Source organism: Pristiophorus japonicus, chromosome 24, assembly GCF_044704955.1.
Source record: "Pristiophorus japonicus isolate sPriJap1 chromosome 24, sPriJap1.hap1, whole genome shotgun sequence".
In the NCBI taxonomy this organism is placed as follows: domain Eukaryota; kingdom Metazoa; phylum Chordata; class Chondrichthyes; family Pristiophoridae; genus Pristiophorus; species Pristiophorus japonicus.
The window spans coordinates 8,183,556-8,202,468 of record NC_092000.1 but is presented as its reverse complement, the minus strand read 5'-3'; the positions used below and the strand labels follow the sequence as shown (position 1 = coordinate 8,202,468).

The 18,913-nt window shown below is 45.1% G+C and overlaps 1 protein-coding gene across 1 annotated transcript in view; it reads left to right on the top strand.

Moving 5' to 3' along the window:
* LOC139238019 (venom factor-like) overlaps positions 1-18,913 on the top strand; it is a 220,191-nt gene that overhangs the window by 133,672 nt on the left and 67,606 nt on the right. Inside the window, exons 25-28 of the mRNA XM_070867416.1 lie at positions 8,958-9,033; positions 9,554-9,713; positions 11,222-11,317; positions 12,123-12,273. Coding sequence (XP_070723517.1) covers positions 8,958-9,033; positions 9,554-9,713; positions 11,222-11,317; positions 12,123-12,273 — 483 coding nt within the window. The remainder of the gene's footprint in view (positions 1-8,957; positions 9,034-9,553; positions 9,714-11,221; positions 11,318-12,122; positions 12,274-18,913) is intronic.

Here is an 18,913-nt window from a genome sequence, read left to right as displayed (position 1 = left end):
ATCATCGATGATGATCCGTAGCTCCGTGCAGAGAATGGGCAAGGAAAGGGGGAAGAATATCTTTGGGAGGAACCTCAAGAGTGAGGTTTTGGACTCGGGGTGATGGACAACAAGGTTTTTAAAGGCGAGGCAAGATGGAACAAGTTGGGGTGCTCAGTGGTGCTGTAGGAGTATTGGGAGAGATGAGGGGTGATTTCATGATACGGGCTACACTGCCACCATGATGGTTTGAATGGGGCAGGTGGTGGAAAGCATAGCTCGGCAAGGAGGAGGCTTCAGTAATGGGCAAGCTGTCTCATGTGAGCCAAGTTTCCATCAAAGTTAAAATCTCACTGCAATCTATCTGCAATAAAGTTGCGACGGCAACAGCCTTATTTGTGAATAAAAGGTAACTATTGGGAAAAAATGGTGATTGTTGATCTGCTCATAGAATCCCAAAGCAACACTGATGAGTGCCAATGTTTGGCAAGGTTAGCCTCAATAGGTGCATTGGGGCTATCCTTGCAGGCTAGCAGGACAGAAGAATGGGGCATTTGAGGCTGCTCCTTGTAAGGAGGCAGCAACAGTGTCTTGCAAAACTTTTTGGAGATTGTGAAGAGAGGCACTGAGTGTAGATCTATGCTTGGTCAAAGCAAGATTCACACTGGGGCAGCTGTAAGACATTAAGAAATAGAGCAGTACTGTGCATTGGGATAGGAATTGGAGGGCAATGTAGCTGCGGGAGGAAACATGAAAGTTGGCTTGACTGGGTAACAGGTAGGAGAGGGGACAGGAGAGAAGGTAGGAGAGGGGATAGGAGAGAAGGTAGGAGAGGGGACAGGAGAGAAGGATCTGAGAGGGGAAAGAGGAAACAAATCGATTGATGAAATAGGGTCAATGAGGAACAGCAGCCAAAATACACATGCGAATGGGAGCAAAGAATTTGAGGGATCGAAATTTGGTACTGCCGTTTTTGAGGCGGTGTCACCGCCTGAGTGCTGATTTTACGCCAGGTGTTAGGTGCAGGCTCCTGCTGCCAAATTCAGTTTTTACGGCCAAAGAAGAGAGAGCAGCGCTAAAAAGTGACGTTGCACACTCACCCTCGCGCGGGAGCTCAGGAAGCCGACTGAATTTCCACATCGGGAGGCTGCCACCATGCTAGCTAGAAAACGGAAAGAAAAGGTAAGAAAAAAACCCCTCAAACTTCTCTGACTGACACAAAAATGTCCCCACTGATACAACGAAGGACACGATGATGAAATAAAGAAAGAAAAAAACTTAGCTTAATCTCTGGGTGAATACGCCCGAGCACCGTGATGTTCCCCCCACGTTTCCCAGGCTGTACGGACACCTTACTGTTAGGTCCGTACAAACCAAATATCGTGGGAGCGGCACAAGGGGAGGGAACACTGGATGACGTCATGACGTGGATGGCATTAGACGGTGCAGCGTTACCTCTTGGCACCTCTACCAAAGAGCCTACCGAATTTCTCCGGAGCTGTGGACGCCACTTAACACCGACAGTAGATCTTTGCCGCTTGTTAGCCGCCTAGCACCCGTGCTAACTGTAGTGTATTAAATGATACAATGAACTCCGTACTGTGAGCCAGTGACTAGGTGTAACCTGGTCAGCATTTAATGGCTTCCAGAAGTGAAGATACAAAGGTGAAGTTCAGGTTATATACCGGGCCCAACACAAGTGTACCTATGACCCTGGTGCAAGGGTCAAGGATGTCTCGGGGCGGCTGCAGAGCATTCTGGAGAGGGAGGGTGAACAGCCAGTTGTTGAGTTACATGTAGGCACCAACGATATAGGTAAGAACCAGGAAGAGGTCCTACAAGCTGAATTTAGGGAGCCAGGAGTTAAATTAAAAAGTAGGACCTCAAAGGTAGTAATCTCTGGATTGCTACCAGTGCCACGTGCCAATCAGAGTAGAGGGAGCAGGATAGTTAGAATAAATACGCGGCTTGAGCAGTGGTGCAAGAGGGAGGGATTCAAATTCCTGGGACATTGGAACCAGTTCTGGGGGAAGTGGGACCTGTACAAAAAGGATAGTCTGCACTTGGGCAGGACTGGAACTGATGTCCTAGGGGTAACATTTGCTAATGCAGTTCGGGAGTGTTTGAACTAATATGGCAGGGGGATGGGAACCTATGCAGCGAGATAGGGCGAAGTAATATGGAGTCAGAAACAGATTGTAGAAAGGTAAAAAGCAATAGTGGAAGGCCGAGTAAACAAAGGCAAGAAACAAAAAGGGCCACACTACATCATAATTCTAAAAGGGCAAAGGGTGTTAAAAAAGCAAGCCTGAAGGCTTTGTGTCGTAATGCAAGGAGTATCCGTAATAAGGTGGATGAATTACCTGTGCAAATAGATGTTAACGGATATGATGTGATTGGGATTACAGAGACGTGGCTCCAGGATGATCAGGGCTGGGAACTCAACATCCAGGGGTATTCAACATTCAGGAAGGATAGAATAAAAGGAAAAGGAGGTGGGGTAGCATTGCTGGTTAAAGAGGAGATTAATGCAATAGTTAGGAAGGACATTAGCTTGGATAGAGCTGCAGAATACAAAAGGGCAAAAAACGTAAGTGGGAGTTGTGTACAGACCTCCAAACAGTAGTAGTGATATTGGGGAGGGCATCAAACAGGAAATTAGGGGTGCATGCAATAAAGGTGCAGCAGTTATCATGGGTCACTTTAATATGCATATAGATTGGGCTAACCAAACTGGAAGCAATACGGTGGAGGAGGATTTCCTAGAGTGCATAAGGGATGGTTTTCTCGACCAAAATGTCGAGGAACCAACTAGGGGGGAGGCCATCTTAGACTGGGTGTTGTGTAATGAGAGAGGATTAATTAGCAATCTCGTTGTGCGAGGCCCCTTGGGGAAGAGTGACCATAATATGGTGGAATTCTACATTAGGATGGAGAATGAAACAGTTAATTCAGAGACAATGGTCCAGAACTGAAAGAAGGGTAACTTTGAAGGTATGAGGTGTGAATTGGCTAGGATAGATTGGCGAATGATACTTAAGGGGTTGACTGTGGATGTGCAATGGCAGACATTTAGAGACCGCATGGATGAACTACAACAATTGTACATCCCTGTCTGGTGTAAAAATAAAAAAGGGAAGGTGGCTCAACCGTGGCTATCAAGGGAAATCAGGGATAGTATTAAAGCCAAGGAAGTGGCATACAAATTGGCCAGAAATAGCAGTGAACCCGGGGATGGGAGAAATTTAGAACTCAGCAGAGGAGGACAAAGGGTTTGATCATGGCAAGGAAAATAGAGTCCGAGAGGAAGCTTATAGCGAACATCAAGATGGACTACAAAAGTTTCTATAGATATGTAAAGAGAAAAAGGTTAGTAAAGACAAACGTAGGTCCCCTGCAGTCAGAATCAGGGGAAGTCATAACGGGGAACAAAGAAATGGCAGACCAATTGAACAAGTATTTTGGTTCGGTATTCACTAAGGAGGACACAAACAACCTTCCGGATATAAATGGGGTCAGAGGGTCTAGTAAGAAGGAGGAACTGAGGAAAATCCTTATTAGTCGGGAAATTGTGTTGGGGAAATTGATGGGATTGAAGGCCGATAAATCCCCAGGGACTGATGGACTGCATCCCAGAGTACTTAAGGAGGTGGCCTTGGAAATAGCGGATGCATTGACAGTCATTTTCCAACATTCCATAGACTCTGGATCAGTTCCTATCGAGTGGAGGGTAGCCAATGTAACCCCACTTTTTAAAAAAGAAGGGAGAAAGAAAGCAGGGAATTATAGACCGGTCAGCCTGACATCAGTAGTGGGTAAAATGATGGAATCAATTATTAAGAATGTCATCGCAGCGCATTTGGAAAGAGGTGACATGATAGGTCCAAGTCAGCATGGATTTGTGAAAGGGAAATCATGCTTGACAAATCTTCTGGAATTTGTTGAGGATGTTTCCAGTAGAGTGGACAAGGGAGAACCAGTTGATGTGGTATATTTGGACTTTCAGAAGGCTTTCGACAAGGTCCCACACAAGAGATTAATGTGCAAAGTTAAAGCACATGGGATCGGGGGTAGTGTGCTGACATGGATTGAGAACTGGTTGTCAGACAGGAAGCAAAGAGTAGGAGTAAATGGGTACTTTTCAGAATGGCAGGCAGTGACTAGTGGGGTACCGCAAGGTTCTGTGCTGGGGCCCCAGCTGTTTACATTGTACATTAATGATTTAGACAAGGGGATTAAATGTAGTATCTCCAAATTTGCGGATGACACTAAGTTGGGTGGCAGTGTGAGCTGCGAGGAGGACCCTATGAGGCTGCAGAATGACTTGGATAGGTTAGGTGAGTGGGCAAATGCATGTCAGATGAAGTATAATGTGGATAAATGTGAGGTTATCCACTTTGGTGGTAAAAACAGAGAGACAGACTATTATCTGAATGGTGACAGATTAGAAAAGGGGAGGTGCAACGAGACCTGGGTGTCATGGTACATCAGTCATTGAAGGTTGGCATGCAGGTACAGCAGGCGGTGAAGAAAGCAAATGGTATGTTGGCCTTCATAGCGAGGGGATTTGAGTACAGGGGCAGGGAGGTGTTGCTACAGTTGTACAGGACCTTGGTGAGGCCACACCTGGAGTATTGTGTACAGTTTTGATCTCCTAACTTGAGGAAGGACATTCTTGCTATTGAGGGAGTGCAGCGAAGGTTCACCAGACTGATTCCCGGGATGGCGGAACTGACATATCAAGAAAGACTGGATCAACTGGGCTTGTATTCACTGGAGTTCAGAAGAATGAGAGGGGATCTCATTGAAACATTTGAAATTCTGACGGGTTTAGACAGGTTAGATGCAGGAAGAATGTTCCCAATGTTGGGGAAGTCCAGAACCAGGGGTCACAGTCTGAGGATAAGGGGTAAGCCATTTAGGACCGAGATGAGGAGAAACTTCTTCACCCAGAGAGTGGTGAACCTGTGGAATTCTCTACCACAGAAAGTTGTTGAGGCCAACTCACTCAATATATTCAAAAAGGAGTTAGATGTCGTCCTTACTACCAGGGGGATCAAGTAGTATGGCGAGAAAGCAGGAATGGGGTACTGAAGTTGCATGTTCAGCCATGAACTCATTGAATAGCGGTGCAGGCTCAAAGGGCCGAATGGCCTACTCCTGCACCTATTTTCTATGTTCCTATGTAGGACCTCCAACAGTAGTGACCCCTGTTGGTGGGCAAACCTTGTGTACATACATTACATCATTCCCCCACCAGTTCTTGGCATAAGTCCATATTCCAAGTTCAAATGGTCCAGAGCCCTTCGCTCCCTGGTTGACTGTCTCAGTACAATCCCAGTGCTTTCCGAGTCTCTCACGACTTGGGGCTAGGCGTTGACCACAGTGGGTTCTTCTGATGGCTGGATGTGAGTTGGTTGGTCGTCTAAGCTTGTGGCATCTTCTTCCAACTGATCCGGTTCATCAGTGTATCTTTGCTTGACTTGATCGATGTGTTTCCTGCACATCTGCCCATTCTTGAGCTTAACCATATACACCCAGTTACCCTCCTTATCCGTAACATTGCCCAGGACCCACTTGAGCCCTTGACCATGGTTAAGTACATACACTGGGTCATTTACAGATATGTCGCGTGACACTGCGACGCGGTCGTGATACCACTGCTGGCGTTGATGTCGGGTTTCGACATGATCGTTAAGGTCAGGATGGACGAGAGAAAGCCCCACCACCACAAAAAACATTTTACCGAGGAAGGGGCCCGCAAAGTCGATGTGGATTCTAGACCACGGTTTGGATGGCCATGACCACAGACTGAGCGGAGCTTCCTTTGGGGCTTTGCTTAATTGCATGCAAGTGCTGCACTGATGCACGCATGACTCTTACATCCGAGTCAATGCCAGGCCACCAAACATGGGACCTGGCAATGACCTTCATCATGACAATACCGGGAAGCATACGATGTCATCATCATAGGCAGTCCCTCGAAGCGAGGATGACTTGCTTCCACGCCAAAAAGGAATGAGTTCACAGGTGTTTCAATGAAGGACCTAATATTCCAGATCCCGAACTACATCTTGGAGGGTGGAAGATGCCTCCGCTTGGATTTTTTTTAACGTGTGGTGGCCGTTGCACACCAGCCACCACACGGGCTTGATAGAGCTAGGTCTTGGTCCAGTGGCAAGGGTTAACCAAGACGACTGGAGACCAGCTCTGTTGCACAGACCAAGTGTGCACACATATCGCAGTGTGGGCTGGGCCGTGCTGCCCCTGGGCCCACGCCTCTTCTAGGCCCTAGACTCACGCCTCTCCTGGGCCCCGGTCACTTCCTTCCACAAACTCTTGCCGCTCTTTTGCCCCTCCTGCTGTGCCTGCCCGCACTGCAATCAGCGACCTGGCTTCGCAGCGGTCACCCTCCTGCAGTGGTATGCTGTCGCCGCACGCTGCTCCCTCTGATGGCCTCCCTATGTAACTCCTGTACAAATCTCACCCTGCCTATCTTGGGCATTACAACATGACTGTAAACAGTCGGACTGGATGGAAAGCTCATCTTTGTGACGGCTGTACGGTTTGGTTTCATCACCCATTTCCTTGGGGATGGTCGACCAGTCCCCGTTGAGAACAGAACATTTTACAACCAATAGGATCCTGGCTGTTCCAGCTCTTAACTTGTTGAGCAGTGACAGGCGACCCTTCACTATCAAAGGCATCCATGACCATGAGGAGTTACGCGGGCATTGGCGTTTCCACCTCTGGTGTGGGCAACAGTAACCGGCTCAATGCATCAGTGCAGTTATCGATGCCTGGTCTATGGCGAATGACATAATCATAGGTAGATAATGTCAGCGCCCACCTCTGGATGTGGGTGACATGTTGGTATTGATACCTTTATGTTCCAAGAACAACCATACAAGCAGCTTGTGATCGGTTTCCAGATCGAAGCGAAGCCCATCAGTTATTGGTGCATTTTTTTACCCCATAACAACATGCTAAAGCCTCTTTCTCTACCATGCCATAGGCTCTTTCTGCCTTGGACAGGCTTCGAGACGCATTTGCAACTGGTTGTAGTTTGCCTAACTCATTGGCTTGCTGGAGTACGCAGCCGACCCCATAGGCCGACGCATCACAGGTCAAAACTAGACGCTTACATGGGTCATACAGTACCAGTAGCTTGTGGGAACACAACAGATTTCTAGCCTTCTCAAAGGCTTTGTCTTGAAGTTCACCCTACACCCAGTCATCTCCTTTCCTGAGCAGCTTGTGCAAAGGCTCTAATACTGTGCTCAATTTGGGTAAGAAGTTACCGAAATATTTGAGAAGATCCAGGAACGAACGCAGCTCCGTCACATTCTGGGGCTTGGGAGCATTTTTGATGGCCTCTGTTTTAGCATCTGTAGGCCTGATTCCATCTGCAGCAATCTTTCGTCCAAGAAGTTTGCATCAGTGACTTAATTCCATGATACTGGTGCGGCATTTAATTTTACCTCCATCATTATCGGTTGGCTCTTTGTTAAGAACACACGTACGCTATACACTTCCTCCTCAGAGCTCTGAAATGCTTCGGGCTGCATCGCCAGATCCTCGCTGAATTGATCATCATCCACGTGGTGTGTCGCAGCTCGCCTGCTCTGCTGTGGACAAGTCCGCTGAAGATACCCCGTCTTTGCACTCCCTCTGCATACATACTGCCTAAAGCGGCACTGATGGTGATTGCCCTCGCAACGCCAACCCGTTGAGCTCGGATTTCCGCCCGATGACGGGCTTTGAGCGGCTCCCATTCTCGCATACGCAGTCGAGTAGGCCCCCGATGGCGAACTTTGAGCGGCTCCCGTTCTCGCATATGCAGCTCTGCCAGCTGGCAATACAATTTTGTACATAGTACTTGCCGTGGAGTTCCTGTTTTGTCGCGATATCTGCTTTGTGCTTTTCTGCGTGGACATGCAAACCTGGTCAATGGTGATGACCTTGCTGGAATTTTCTCCAGTAAGGTGGATTGGGGGCGGGGCCTCCGAGTTAGCTCTGAATCCTGGGAGGTCAGGTTTCCCGCAGACCTTGCTGACTTTAATGGCACGCCTGATTTGCATGTGAGGTCTCGGATTCCCGCCCACAGCCAGCCAGAGTTAGAAGATGACTGATTGGACGGGGAGGCCCCAGTTGCTGAGAGGGAGCGAGGGGTCGGGCGTGGTATGGGGGAATGGGGTGTGCAGTTGGGGATCACGGTCGGGGATTGGCTGGCTTTGGGATGGCGGTCGCGCAGGATTGGGGATATGGGGGCCAAGAGGAATTGTAGAGGTGTCAGCGATTGATGGGACGGGGAGGTGTGTTGAAGATCATGGGGGGTGGGTGGGGTCAGCCAGAAATTGGCGGGGGATGGAGACCGGAAGTTTGTGCCCGGCCTCAGCATCATTGGTTAGGTGGGCGGGGAGGCCTCATGGTAAGGTTTGGAGGCCTGGTGGAGGGGTCTTCAATTGTGGGGAGGGCAGAACCCTGGATCCAGGAGGTAGGTATAAAGCCACTTACCTCTTGGATGCAGCAGTCCCACCAGGTTTCATGAATTGTGTGAAACCCATCCACATTCAAAATGGTGGTGAAAAAAAGTGGCTTACAGTCTCATTACTTAAATTGACGTACCGCCCCCTGGGAGTGGGCTGGTCACCCATGCCACCCTGTTAAAACCAGAATTTGGCAGGTTGGAGATGGAATCAGGTCGGGACTGCCCCACGCTCCAAACCCACCCGTTTTTTAGTGAACAATTCTGCCCTTAAGGTCTGATCCGTGGCTTTCTGTGTTTTCAGGTTTTTCCATTTTCTATGATTCCACCCCTCTATATCTTATAGAATATTGCATCTGTGAACCGCCTTGAATATTTTACTACTTTAAAGGTGTTATATAAATACAAGTTGTTGTTCTTTTGTGTTTTTGTTTCAGTTGTCCAGAATTTGTAGTTTTTTGTTTTGTTATTAGTTTTGTTTTCCACTCAGGTTATACTCAGGAACTGGCATTTCGCAAGTCGGATGGCTCTTATGCAGCATATGAACAGACACCGGCGAGCACATGGTATGTTACAATTGAATTTCAAATGCTTCCTTTCTCCTTCTGGGAATTTTGTATTGACATAGATTATAGAATTTTGCTTCTGTGAAGCGCCTTGAGATGCTTTACTACATTAAAGGCGCTATACAAATACACGTTGTTGTTTCTTCTGTCTTGCTGTCAAAAAGGTCAAATAATGTATTACTAGCATAACCAGATCTACAAAATCCATTAAAATCTCCCATGCTGATTATGAAGAAGGATTCTTCATTGAGACATATCTATCTGCTATGAACCATTCATTTCAGCCAAAATTCTGATGTCCATTTAAAAACCTGATTTACATCAAATAATATTTATTTGGATTCCAAAATCTATGTATATTGAATCATTAATCAGAGTGGTGTTGATGAGGTTTCAGTGTAAAAGGTTTGTTTATTTTAATTACTGTTAGTTTTAATATATTATTACACCAGAAAATCTGTTTTCTTTCACAATCTGTCTTCATAGAAAATTAATTTATATTGCATTTCCTTTATTATAGGTTGACCGCGTATGTGGTGAAGGTGTTTGCAATGTCGTATAGCTTGATCTCAGTTGAATCAAATGTTCTCTGTGGAGCTGCAAAGTGGCTGATATTAAATAAACAGAAACCTGATGGACACTTCCAAGAAGATGCTCCAGTAATGACGGGAGCGATGATTGTACGCAAAATGTTTCTTTTTACTCTTTTACCAAATGGTTTCATGAAAAAAATAAACAATCGAATCATAGAATGATGCAGTGCAGGAGGACATTCAGTCAATTGTGCCTGTGTCGGCTCTTTTAAAGAGCTATCCAGTTAGTCACACTCTCCTGAGCATTCCCCATAGCCCAGCACATTTTTCCCCATCAAGTATTTTTCCAATCCCCTTATGAAAGTTACTATTGAATCTGGTTCCACCACGCTTTCAAGCAATGCATTTAAGATCACCACAACTCGTGTAAAAAAAAAATCCTTGCCGCCTGTGGGTCTTTGCGAATTATCTTAAATCTGAGTCTTTCTGCCGCTGGAAACATTTTCTTCTTATTTACTCTATCAAAACTCTTCAACATTTTGAACACCTGTGTTAAATTTTACCGTAACATTCTCCTTTATCCTTTTCTTTACCTTGAAATGCTTCCAAGGCCTTGTCCCACTCGACCTCCTTCAGCCTGCTTTCACCCCTTCTGTAATTTCCTCTCCTCTGCTCTCCACCATTGGTGGGTGCTCTTTCAGCCATGTGCCTCTGTACCTTGGTCCCTAAATACCTCTGCTTTCAAAACCCTTTTTGTAATATTCCTCTTCCCATTCCCATATCTGTGTTCTTCACTCCTGCTCGGTGTCCATTTTATGCTCCTCCATATTGTAAAGCATTCAATAATATCTTTCTAGTGTCAGGAACTCTATAGAACTGCACGTTGTTGGGAAACGTGTTACTTCTAGGGGGTAAAATTGCCATGCACTGGGTTTGGGGCGCATAATTTAAATTAGCAGATTTTTTTAGCGCCTGGCAGCAGCATGCAACAATCCTGAAAGTGGGCACTTGAAGTTTTCAAAATGATGCTGACGCTCTCGGGCGAGAGGGAGGCACAAGCGTGATGCTGAGAGTCAGGGCCGCACAGATTACAGCGCGATGTGGACATACCGCGTCGCACTGACATATCGCAACGCACAAACCACTTAGTGTCTGTTAGCGCCGGCCGAAGGTGCTAACGGACCTTGTGCAAAGGGGCAATTTCGGCCCCTTAATATTTTAACAGCGCATTCAAAATCCAACAAAGCAGGTGAATGCCAAAATGTAATTTTCCCCAAAACCTTTGAGATGATTTTTGTTTTCAAAATTTTGATCTGAATTGGATTTTCACAACACCTATGATGTTCCAAAATTGTACACTTTGTTTCCTCACATGATTTTGAGGCTTTAGATTTTTAAAATGATGCATATAATTTGAGAGACTTTCTGATGACCCTAACTTACTAAAATCTTATCTTTGGTTTAAGGTAAGTCTATCTTAATTGTAGGATCTTTCTTCAGGCCATTGATTATTTTCAATGTCTTTGCTAAACGATGAACTCCAACAATGAAATCAAGAGTTTAACTTATCTTGCTATTTGCTTTAAGGCACAATGTGGTAAATGTGGCTGAATTAAATGATTCATAGTTTTTCTTTGTATGTTAATTTCCTTTAGGGAGGGGTCCTTGGATCTGAAAGTGATGCTTCACTGACTGCATTTGTGCTCATCGCACTGATTGAAGCTAAAACTGTTTGCGGCCATCTTATAGAGGTAAAGTAGTTCCATTTTTTAATGTAAGATGTCTGGTGGATAAATTATACATACTGAATATGGCGATTTTTGGTTCAGGTGATTTTCCTGAATTTACCTCCAATTTTCTACCCGTCTCTCCTGAAAGAACTGACACTTGTCAGGTACCACTGTCATGAATCAGCATATGAGACCTCGCTTAAGTGGCCATTATTCAACGTGTGTACTCTGGAAGTTAATGACAGATTACCTGACTAAAAGGCATCATTGCCAAGCCTGATCTTGTCTTCCGCCTGGTAGACCTAGACACTTGGGGAATGGGAGGTATTTTAACCTAACTTGCTGAGGCGAGGGAGATTGGTGCCTCGAGGTAGATTAGAAGGTGCTGGTGGAAGAGGGAGGCGCAGCAATTGGTCTGGGAAGAATGGCAGCCCATGTTCGTTAAATCTAGGGTCGGGTGGAGCACTCCTACAATATGTGCAATGCTGCTCTAAGACTTGGAGTACCCAGTGTGTGCAATATAGGTGATTTGGACATCGCTGGTGACCCTTAATTTGCCTTACTTGCCATTGCCTCTTAAGCATAACAAAGGCATAACCTGCAGATTATCTTTCAACATTGCACTGCAAAAAATGTCATGTCTCTGGTCCTTTCAGTCTCATTTTATTGAGTATAGACAACCAGCAAAAAAAAGAATGATTTTATATATATATAATATATATATATTTAATAAATATTGCTACTGTGAATACACACCAGTTGGTAACACTTGATGAAATGTCATTCTACAGACTTTTGATTTAAATATGTTTTTATTAATTTCCAGTTTTATGAAAACAGTGTCAAAAAAGCAGGAGATTTTTTGGATAATCGCATTGGTAACCTGAAGAGAACGTACTCCGTGACAATAACAGCCTATGCACTATCACTGTTGAATAACAACAAATTGGACATTCTGATGAAATTTGCTTCACCAGGTAAATCTAATTAGTTGTTGTGTGCATATTTTTCTGTTTGCTGTCAGAATTTCCCTGCTCACATTCTGTCCGTCTCTGCACATTCAGGGAATCTCACATGATGAGTGAGAGAAATATTTATAGTTAATCAAAACTAAGGCTGCATAGAAACATAAAAATCTGCAGCGCAGAAGGAGGCTATTTTGGTCCATCGTGTCCCGGATGGCCGACAAAGAGCCACACGGCCCTCGGGCAGCAGACCTGAAGGTTGCATATAAACCTATGAACAATGGCGGAAAGGTAAAGAGCATCCGGCCCAACTCGTCCACCCCACACAACTGCGATACCCCATGCATCGCAACATTTTACACTACACCCCAACCGGAACCATGCAGTCTCCTGGGAGAGGCAAAAAAATATAAAAACACAGGCCAATTATGGAAAAAAATCTGAGAAAATTGCTCTCCGGCCCATCCAGGTGATCAAAACTAGTCCAGGAAATCACTCTGGCCATACTCGATTCCCTGAAGTACTTATCATCATATCTGCACCAGCCAACAAGAGGTTATCTAGTCTAATCCTTCTTACCAACTCCAGGTCCGTAACCCTGCAGGTTATGACATTTCAAGTGCCCATCCAAGAACCTTTTAAATGTGGTGAGGGTTCCAGGCAGTGAGTTCCAGACCCCCACAACCCTTTGCGTGAAGAAGCTTCCCCTCAAATCACCTCTAAATCTTCCACCAACCACTTTAAAACTATGCCCCCTTGTAATTGATCTCTCCACCAAGGGAAATAGGCCCTTGCTATCCACTATATCCAGACCCCTCAAAATGTTATAGACCTCAATGAGGTCTCCTCTCAGCCTCCTCTGTTCCAAGGAGAACAAACCCAGCCGATCCAATCTGTCCTCATAGCTAAGATTTTCCATTTCAGGCAGCATCCTCGTAAATCTCCTCTGCACCCTCTCCAGTGCAATCATGTCCTTCCTATAATATGGCGACCAGAACTGCACACAGTATTACAGCTGTGGCCTAACCAGAGTATTACACAATTTAAGCATAACCTCGCTGCTCTTATATTCTATGCCTCGGCCAATAAAGGCAAGCATTCTATACGCCTTTTTAACCACCTTATCCACCTGGCCTGCTACTTTCAGGGATCTGTGGACAAGCACTCCAAGGTCCCTTTGTTCATTTACACTTCTAAGTGGCCTGCCGTTGTAAGTGGCCTACTGTTTCATTTGTATACCGTTTCCTTATTAGCCCTCCCCAAGTGCATTACCTCAAATTTCTCTGAATTAAATTCCATTTGCCAATGTTCTGTCCACCTGACCAATAGACTGATGCTGCAGTCCATGACTTTCCTCTTCATTATCAACCACACAGCTAATTTTAGTGTCATCTGCAAACTGGCGTAAAAATAAAATGGGGAAGATGGCTCAACCGTGGCTAACAAGGGAATTTAGGGATAGTGTTAAATCCAAGGAAGAGGCATTTGCATTGGCCAGAAAAAGCAGCAAACCTGAGGACTGAGAGAAATTTAGAATTCAGCAGAGAAGGACTAAGGGTTTAATTAGGAGGGGGAAAGTAGAGTATGAGAGTAAGCTTGCAGGGAATATAAAAACTGACTGCTAAAACTTCTATAGATATGTGAAGAGAAAAAGATTAGTGCAGTCAGAATCAGGTGAATTCATAATGGAAATGGCAAACAAATTGAACAAATACTTGGCTTCTATCTTCACTAAGGAAGACACGAATAATCTAGGCGACCGAGGGTCTAGCGAGAAGGGGGAACTGAGGGAAATCCTTATTAGTCAGGAAATGGTGTGAGGGAAATTGATGGGATTAAAGTCCGATAAATCCCCAGGGCCTGATAGTCTGCATCCCAGAGTACTTAAGGAAGTGGCCCTAGAAATAGTAGATGCAGCGGTGGTCATTTTCCTTCATTCCTTGGACTCTGGATCAGTTCCTGTGGATTAAAGGGCAGCTAATGCAACCACACTTTTTAAAAAAGGAGGGAGAGAGAAAACAGAGAATTATAGACCGGTTAGCGTGACATCGGTAGTGGGGAATCAATTATTAAAGATGTAATAGCAGCGCATTTGGAAAGCAGTGACAAGATCGGTCCAAGTCAGCATGATTTATGAAAGGGAAATCATGCTTGACAAATCTTCTAGAAATCTTGACAAATCTTCAAGAATTTTTTGAGGATGTAACTAGTAGAGTGGATAAGGGAGAACCAGTGGATGTGGTGTATTTGAACTTTCAAAAGGCTTTTGACAAGGTCCCACACAAGAGATTAGTGTGCAAAATTAAGGCACACTGGATTGGGAGTATTATATTGACGTGGATAGAAAACTGGTTGGCAGACAGGAAGCAAAGAGTGGGAATAACTGGGTCCTTTTCAGAGTGGCAGGCAGTGACTAGTGGGGTACCGCAAGGTTCAGTGCTGGGAACCCAGCTATTTACAATATATATTAATGATTTAGACGAAGGAATTGAATGTAATATCTCCCAAGTTTGCAGATGACACTAAGCTGGGTGGCAGTATGAGCTGTGAGGAGGATGCTAAGAGGTTGCAGGGTGACTTGGACAGGTTAGGTGAATGGGCAAATGCATGGCAGAAGCAGTATAATGTGGATAAGTGTGAGGTTATCCACTTTGATGGCAAAAACAGGAAGGCAGATTATTATCTGAATGGTGACAGATTAGTAAAAGGGGAGATGCAACGAGACCTGGGTGTCATGGTACATCAGTCATTGAAAGTTGGCATGCAGATACAGCAGGCAGTTACGAAAGCAAATGGCATGTTGGCCTTCATAGCGAGAGGATTTGAGTATAGGAGTAGGGAGATATTGCTGCAGTTGTACAGGGCCTTGGTGAGACCACATCTTGAGTATTGTGTGCAGTTTTGGTCTTCTAATCTGAGGAAGGACATTCTTGCTATTGAGAGAGTGCAGGGAAGGTTCACCAGACTGATTCCCGGGATGGCAGGACTGACATATGAAGAAAAACTGGATCGACCAGGCTTATATTCACTGGAATTTAGAAGAATGAGAGGGGATCTCATAGAAACATATAAAATTCTGACGGGATTGGACAGGTTAGATGCAGGAAGAATGCTCCCGATTTTGGGGAAGTCCAGAACCAGGGGTCACAATCTCAGGATAAGGGGTAAGCCATTTAGGACCGAGATGAGGAGAAACTTTCATCCAGAGAATTGTGAACCTGTGGAATTCTCTGCCACAGAAAGTTGTTGATGCCAGTTGTTGGATATATTCAAAAGGGAGTTAGATGTTGCCCTTATGGCTAAAGGGATCAAGGGGTATGGAGAGAAGGTGGCAGTGGGGTACTGAAGTTGCATGATCACCATGATCATATTGAATGGTGCTACAGGCTCGAAGGGCCGAATGGCCTACTCCTGCACCTATTTTCTAATGTTTCTATACCCGCTATATTCAAATCTAGATCATTGATTTATACCACAAAAAGGAAGGGACCCAGAACTGAGCCCCGCGGAGCCCCCCTGGAAACACCCTTCCAGTCACAAAAACATCCATCAACCATTACTCTTGGCTTCCTACCTCTTAGCCAATTTTGGATCCAACTTGCTACTTTGTCCTGGATCAAATGGGCTTTTATCTTCATGACCGTCTGCCATGTGGGACCTGTTCTGGTTTAATCCTAAAAGCAGAATCCGGGCAGTTTGCAAATTCTGAATTCACTCCTGGAGCAGTAAAAATTTTCTCCTTACCTAACCAGCGATAAAACATTAAGAGGGCTGAAATTGGTTTATGGGACATTGGAACCGGTTCTGGGGGAGGGGTGGGACCAGTACAAACCGGACGGTCTGCACCTGGACAGGACCGGAACCAATGTCCTGGGGGGAGTGTTTGCTAGTGCTGTTGGGGAGGGGTTAAACTAATATGGCAGGGGATGGGAACCTATGCAGGGAGACATAGGGAAGTAGAATGGGGACAGAAGCAAGAGATAGAAAGAAGAAAAATAAAAGTGGAGGGCAGAGAAACCCAAGGCAAAAACCAAAAAGGGCCAAATTACAGTAAAATTCTAAAGGGGCAAAGTGTGTTAAAAAGACAAGTCTGAAGGTTCTGTGCCTCAATGCGAGGAGTATTCAGAATAAGGTGGACGAATTAACTGCGCAGATAGCAGTTAATGGATATGATGTAATTGGCATCACGGAGACACAGCTCCAGGGTTTCCAAGGCTGGGAACTCAACATCCAGGGGTATTCAACATTTAGGAAGGATAGACAGAAAGGAAAAGGAGGTGGGGTGGCATTGCTGGTTAAAGAGGAAATTAATGCAATAGTAAGGAAGGACATTAGCTTAGATGATGTAGAATCAGTATGGGTGGAGCTGCGGAATACCAAAGGGCAGAAAACACTAGTGGGAGTTGTGTACAGACTACCAAACAGTAGTAGTGAGATTGGGGACAGCATCAAACAAGAAATTAGGGATGTGTGCAGTAAAGGTACAGCAGTTATCATGGGCGACCTTAATCTACATATTGATTGGGCTAACCAAACTGGTAGCAATGCAGTGGAGGAGGATTTCCTGGAGTGTATTAGGGATGGTTTTCTTGACCAATATGTCGAGGAACCAACTATAGGGCTGGCCATCCTAAACTGGGTGATGTGTAATGAGAAAGGATTAATTAGCAATCTTGTTGTGAGAGGCCCCTTGGGGAAGAGTGACCATAATATGGTAGAATTTCTTTATTAAGATGGAGAGTGACACGGTTAATTCAGAGACTTAAGGTCCTGAACTTAAGGAAAGGTAACTTCGATGGTATGAGACGTGAATTGGCTAGAATAGATTGGTGAGTGATACTTAAAGGGTTGACAGTGGATAGGCAATGGCAAACATTTAAAGATCACATGGATGAACTTCAACAATTGTACATCCCTGCCTGGAGTAAAAATAAAATGAGGAAGGTGGCTCAACCGTGGCTAACAAGAGAAATTAAGGATAGTGTTAAATCCAAGGAAGAGGCACATAAATTGGCCAGGAAAAGCAGCAAACCTGAGGACTGGGAGAATTTTGTAATACAGCAGAGGAGGACAAAGGGTTTAACTTGGAGGGGGAAAATAAAGTATGAGAGGAAGCTTGCTGGGAATATAAAAACTGACTGCAAAAGCTTCTATAGAAATGTGAAAAGAAAAAAATTAGTGAAAACAAACGTAGGTCCCTTGCAGTCAGATTCAGGTGAATTTATAATGGAGATTAAAGAAATGGCGGATCAGTTAAACAAGTACTTTGGTTCTGTCCTCACGAAGGAAGACACAAATAACCTTCCGGAAATATAGGGGACCGAGGGTCTAGTGAGAAGGAGGAACTGAAGGAAATCCTTTTTAGGCGGGAAATAGTGTTAGGGAAATTGAAGGCCGATAAATCCCCGGGGCCTGATAGTCTGCATCCCAGATTAGTTAAGGAAGTCGCCCTAGAAATAGTGGATGCATTGGTGATCATTTTCCAACAGTCTATTGACTCTGGATCGGTTCCTATGGAGTGGAGGGTAGCTAATGTAACACCACTTTTTAAGAAAGGAGGGAGAGAGAAAACGGGTAATTATAGATCGGTTAGCCTGACATCAGTAGTGGGGAAAATGTTGGAATCAATGATTAAAGATGAAATAGCAGCACATTTGGAAAGCTGTGACGGGATTGGCCCAAGTCAGCATGGATTTATGAAAGGGAAATCCTGCTTGACAAATCTTCTAGAATCTTTTGAGGATGTAACTGGTAGAGTGGACAAGGGAGAACCAATGGATGTGGTGTATTTGGACTTTCAAAAGGCTTTTGACAAGGTCCCACACAAGAGATTGGTGTGCAAAATTAAAGCACATGGTATTGGGGGTAATGCATTGATGTGGATAGAGAACTGGTTGGCAGACAGGAAACAGAGAGTTGGGATAAACGGGTGCTTTTCAGAATGGCAGGCAGTGACTAGTGGGGTGCCGCAGGGCTCAGTGCTGGGATCCCAGCTATTTACAATATACATTAATAATTTGGATGAGGGAATTGAGTGTAATATCTCCAAGTTTGCAGATGACACTAAGCTGGGTGGCAGTGTGAGCTGTGAGGAGGACGCTAAAAGGCTGCAGGGTGACCTGGACAGGTTCGGTGAGTGGGCAAACGCATGGCAGATTCAGTATAATGTTGATAAATGTGAGGTTATCCACTTTGGTGGCAAAAACATGAAGGCAGAATATTATCTGAATGGCGGCAGATTAGGAAAAGGGGTGGTGCAGCGAGACCTGGGTGTCATGGTACATCAGTCATTGAAAGTTGGCATGCAGGTTCAGCAGACGGTGAAGAAGGCAAATGGCATGTTGGCCTTCATAGTGAGAGGATTTGAGTATAGGAGCAGGGAGGTCTTACTGCAACTGTACAGGGCCTCACCTGGAATATTGTGTTCAGTTTTGATCTCCTAATCTGAGGAAGGACATTCTTGCTATTGAGGGAGTGCAGCGAAGGTTCACCAGACTGATTCCCGGGATGGCAGGACTGACATAGTAGGAGAGACTGGATCGACTGGGCCTGTATTCACTGGAGTTTAGAAGGATGAGAGAGGATCTCATAGAAACATATAAAATTCTGACGGGATTGGACAGGTTAGAGGCAGGAAGAATGTTCTCGTTGC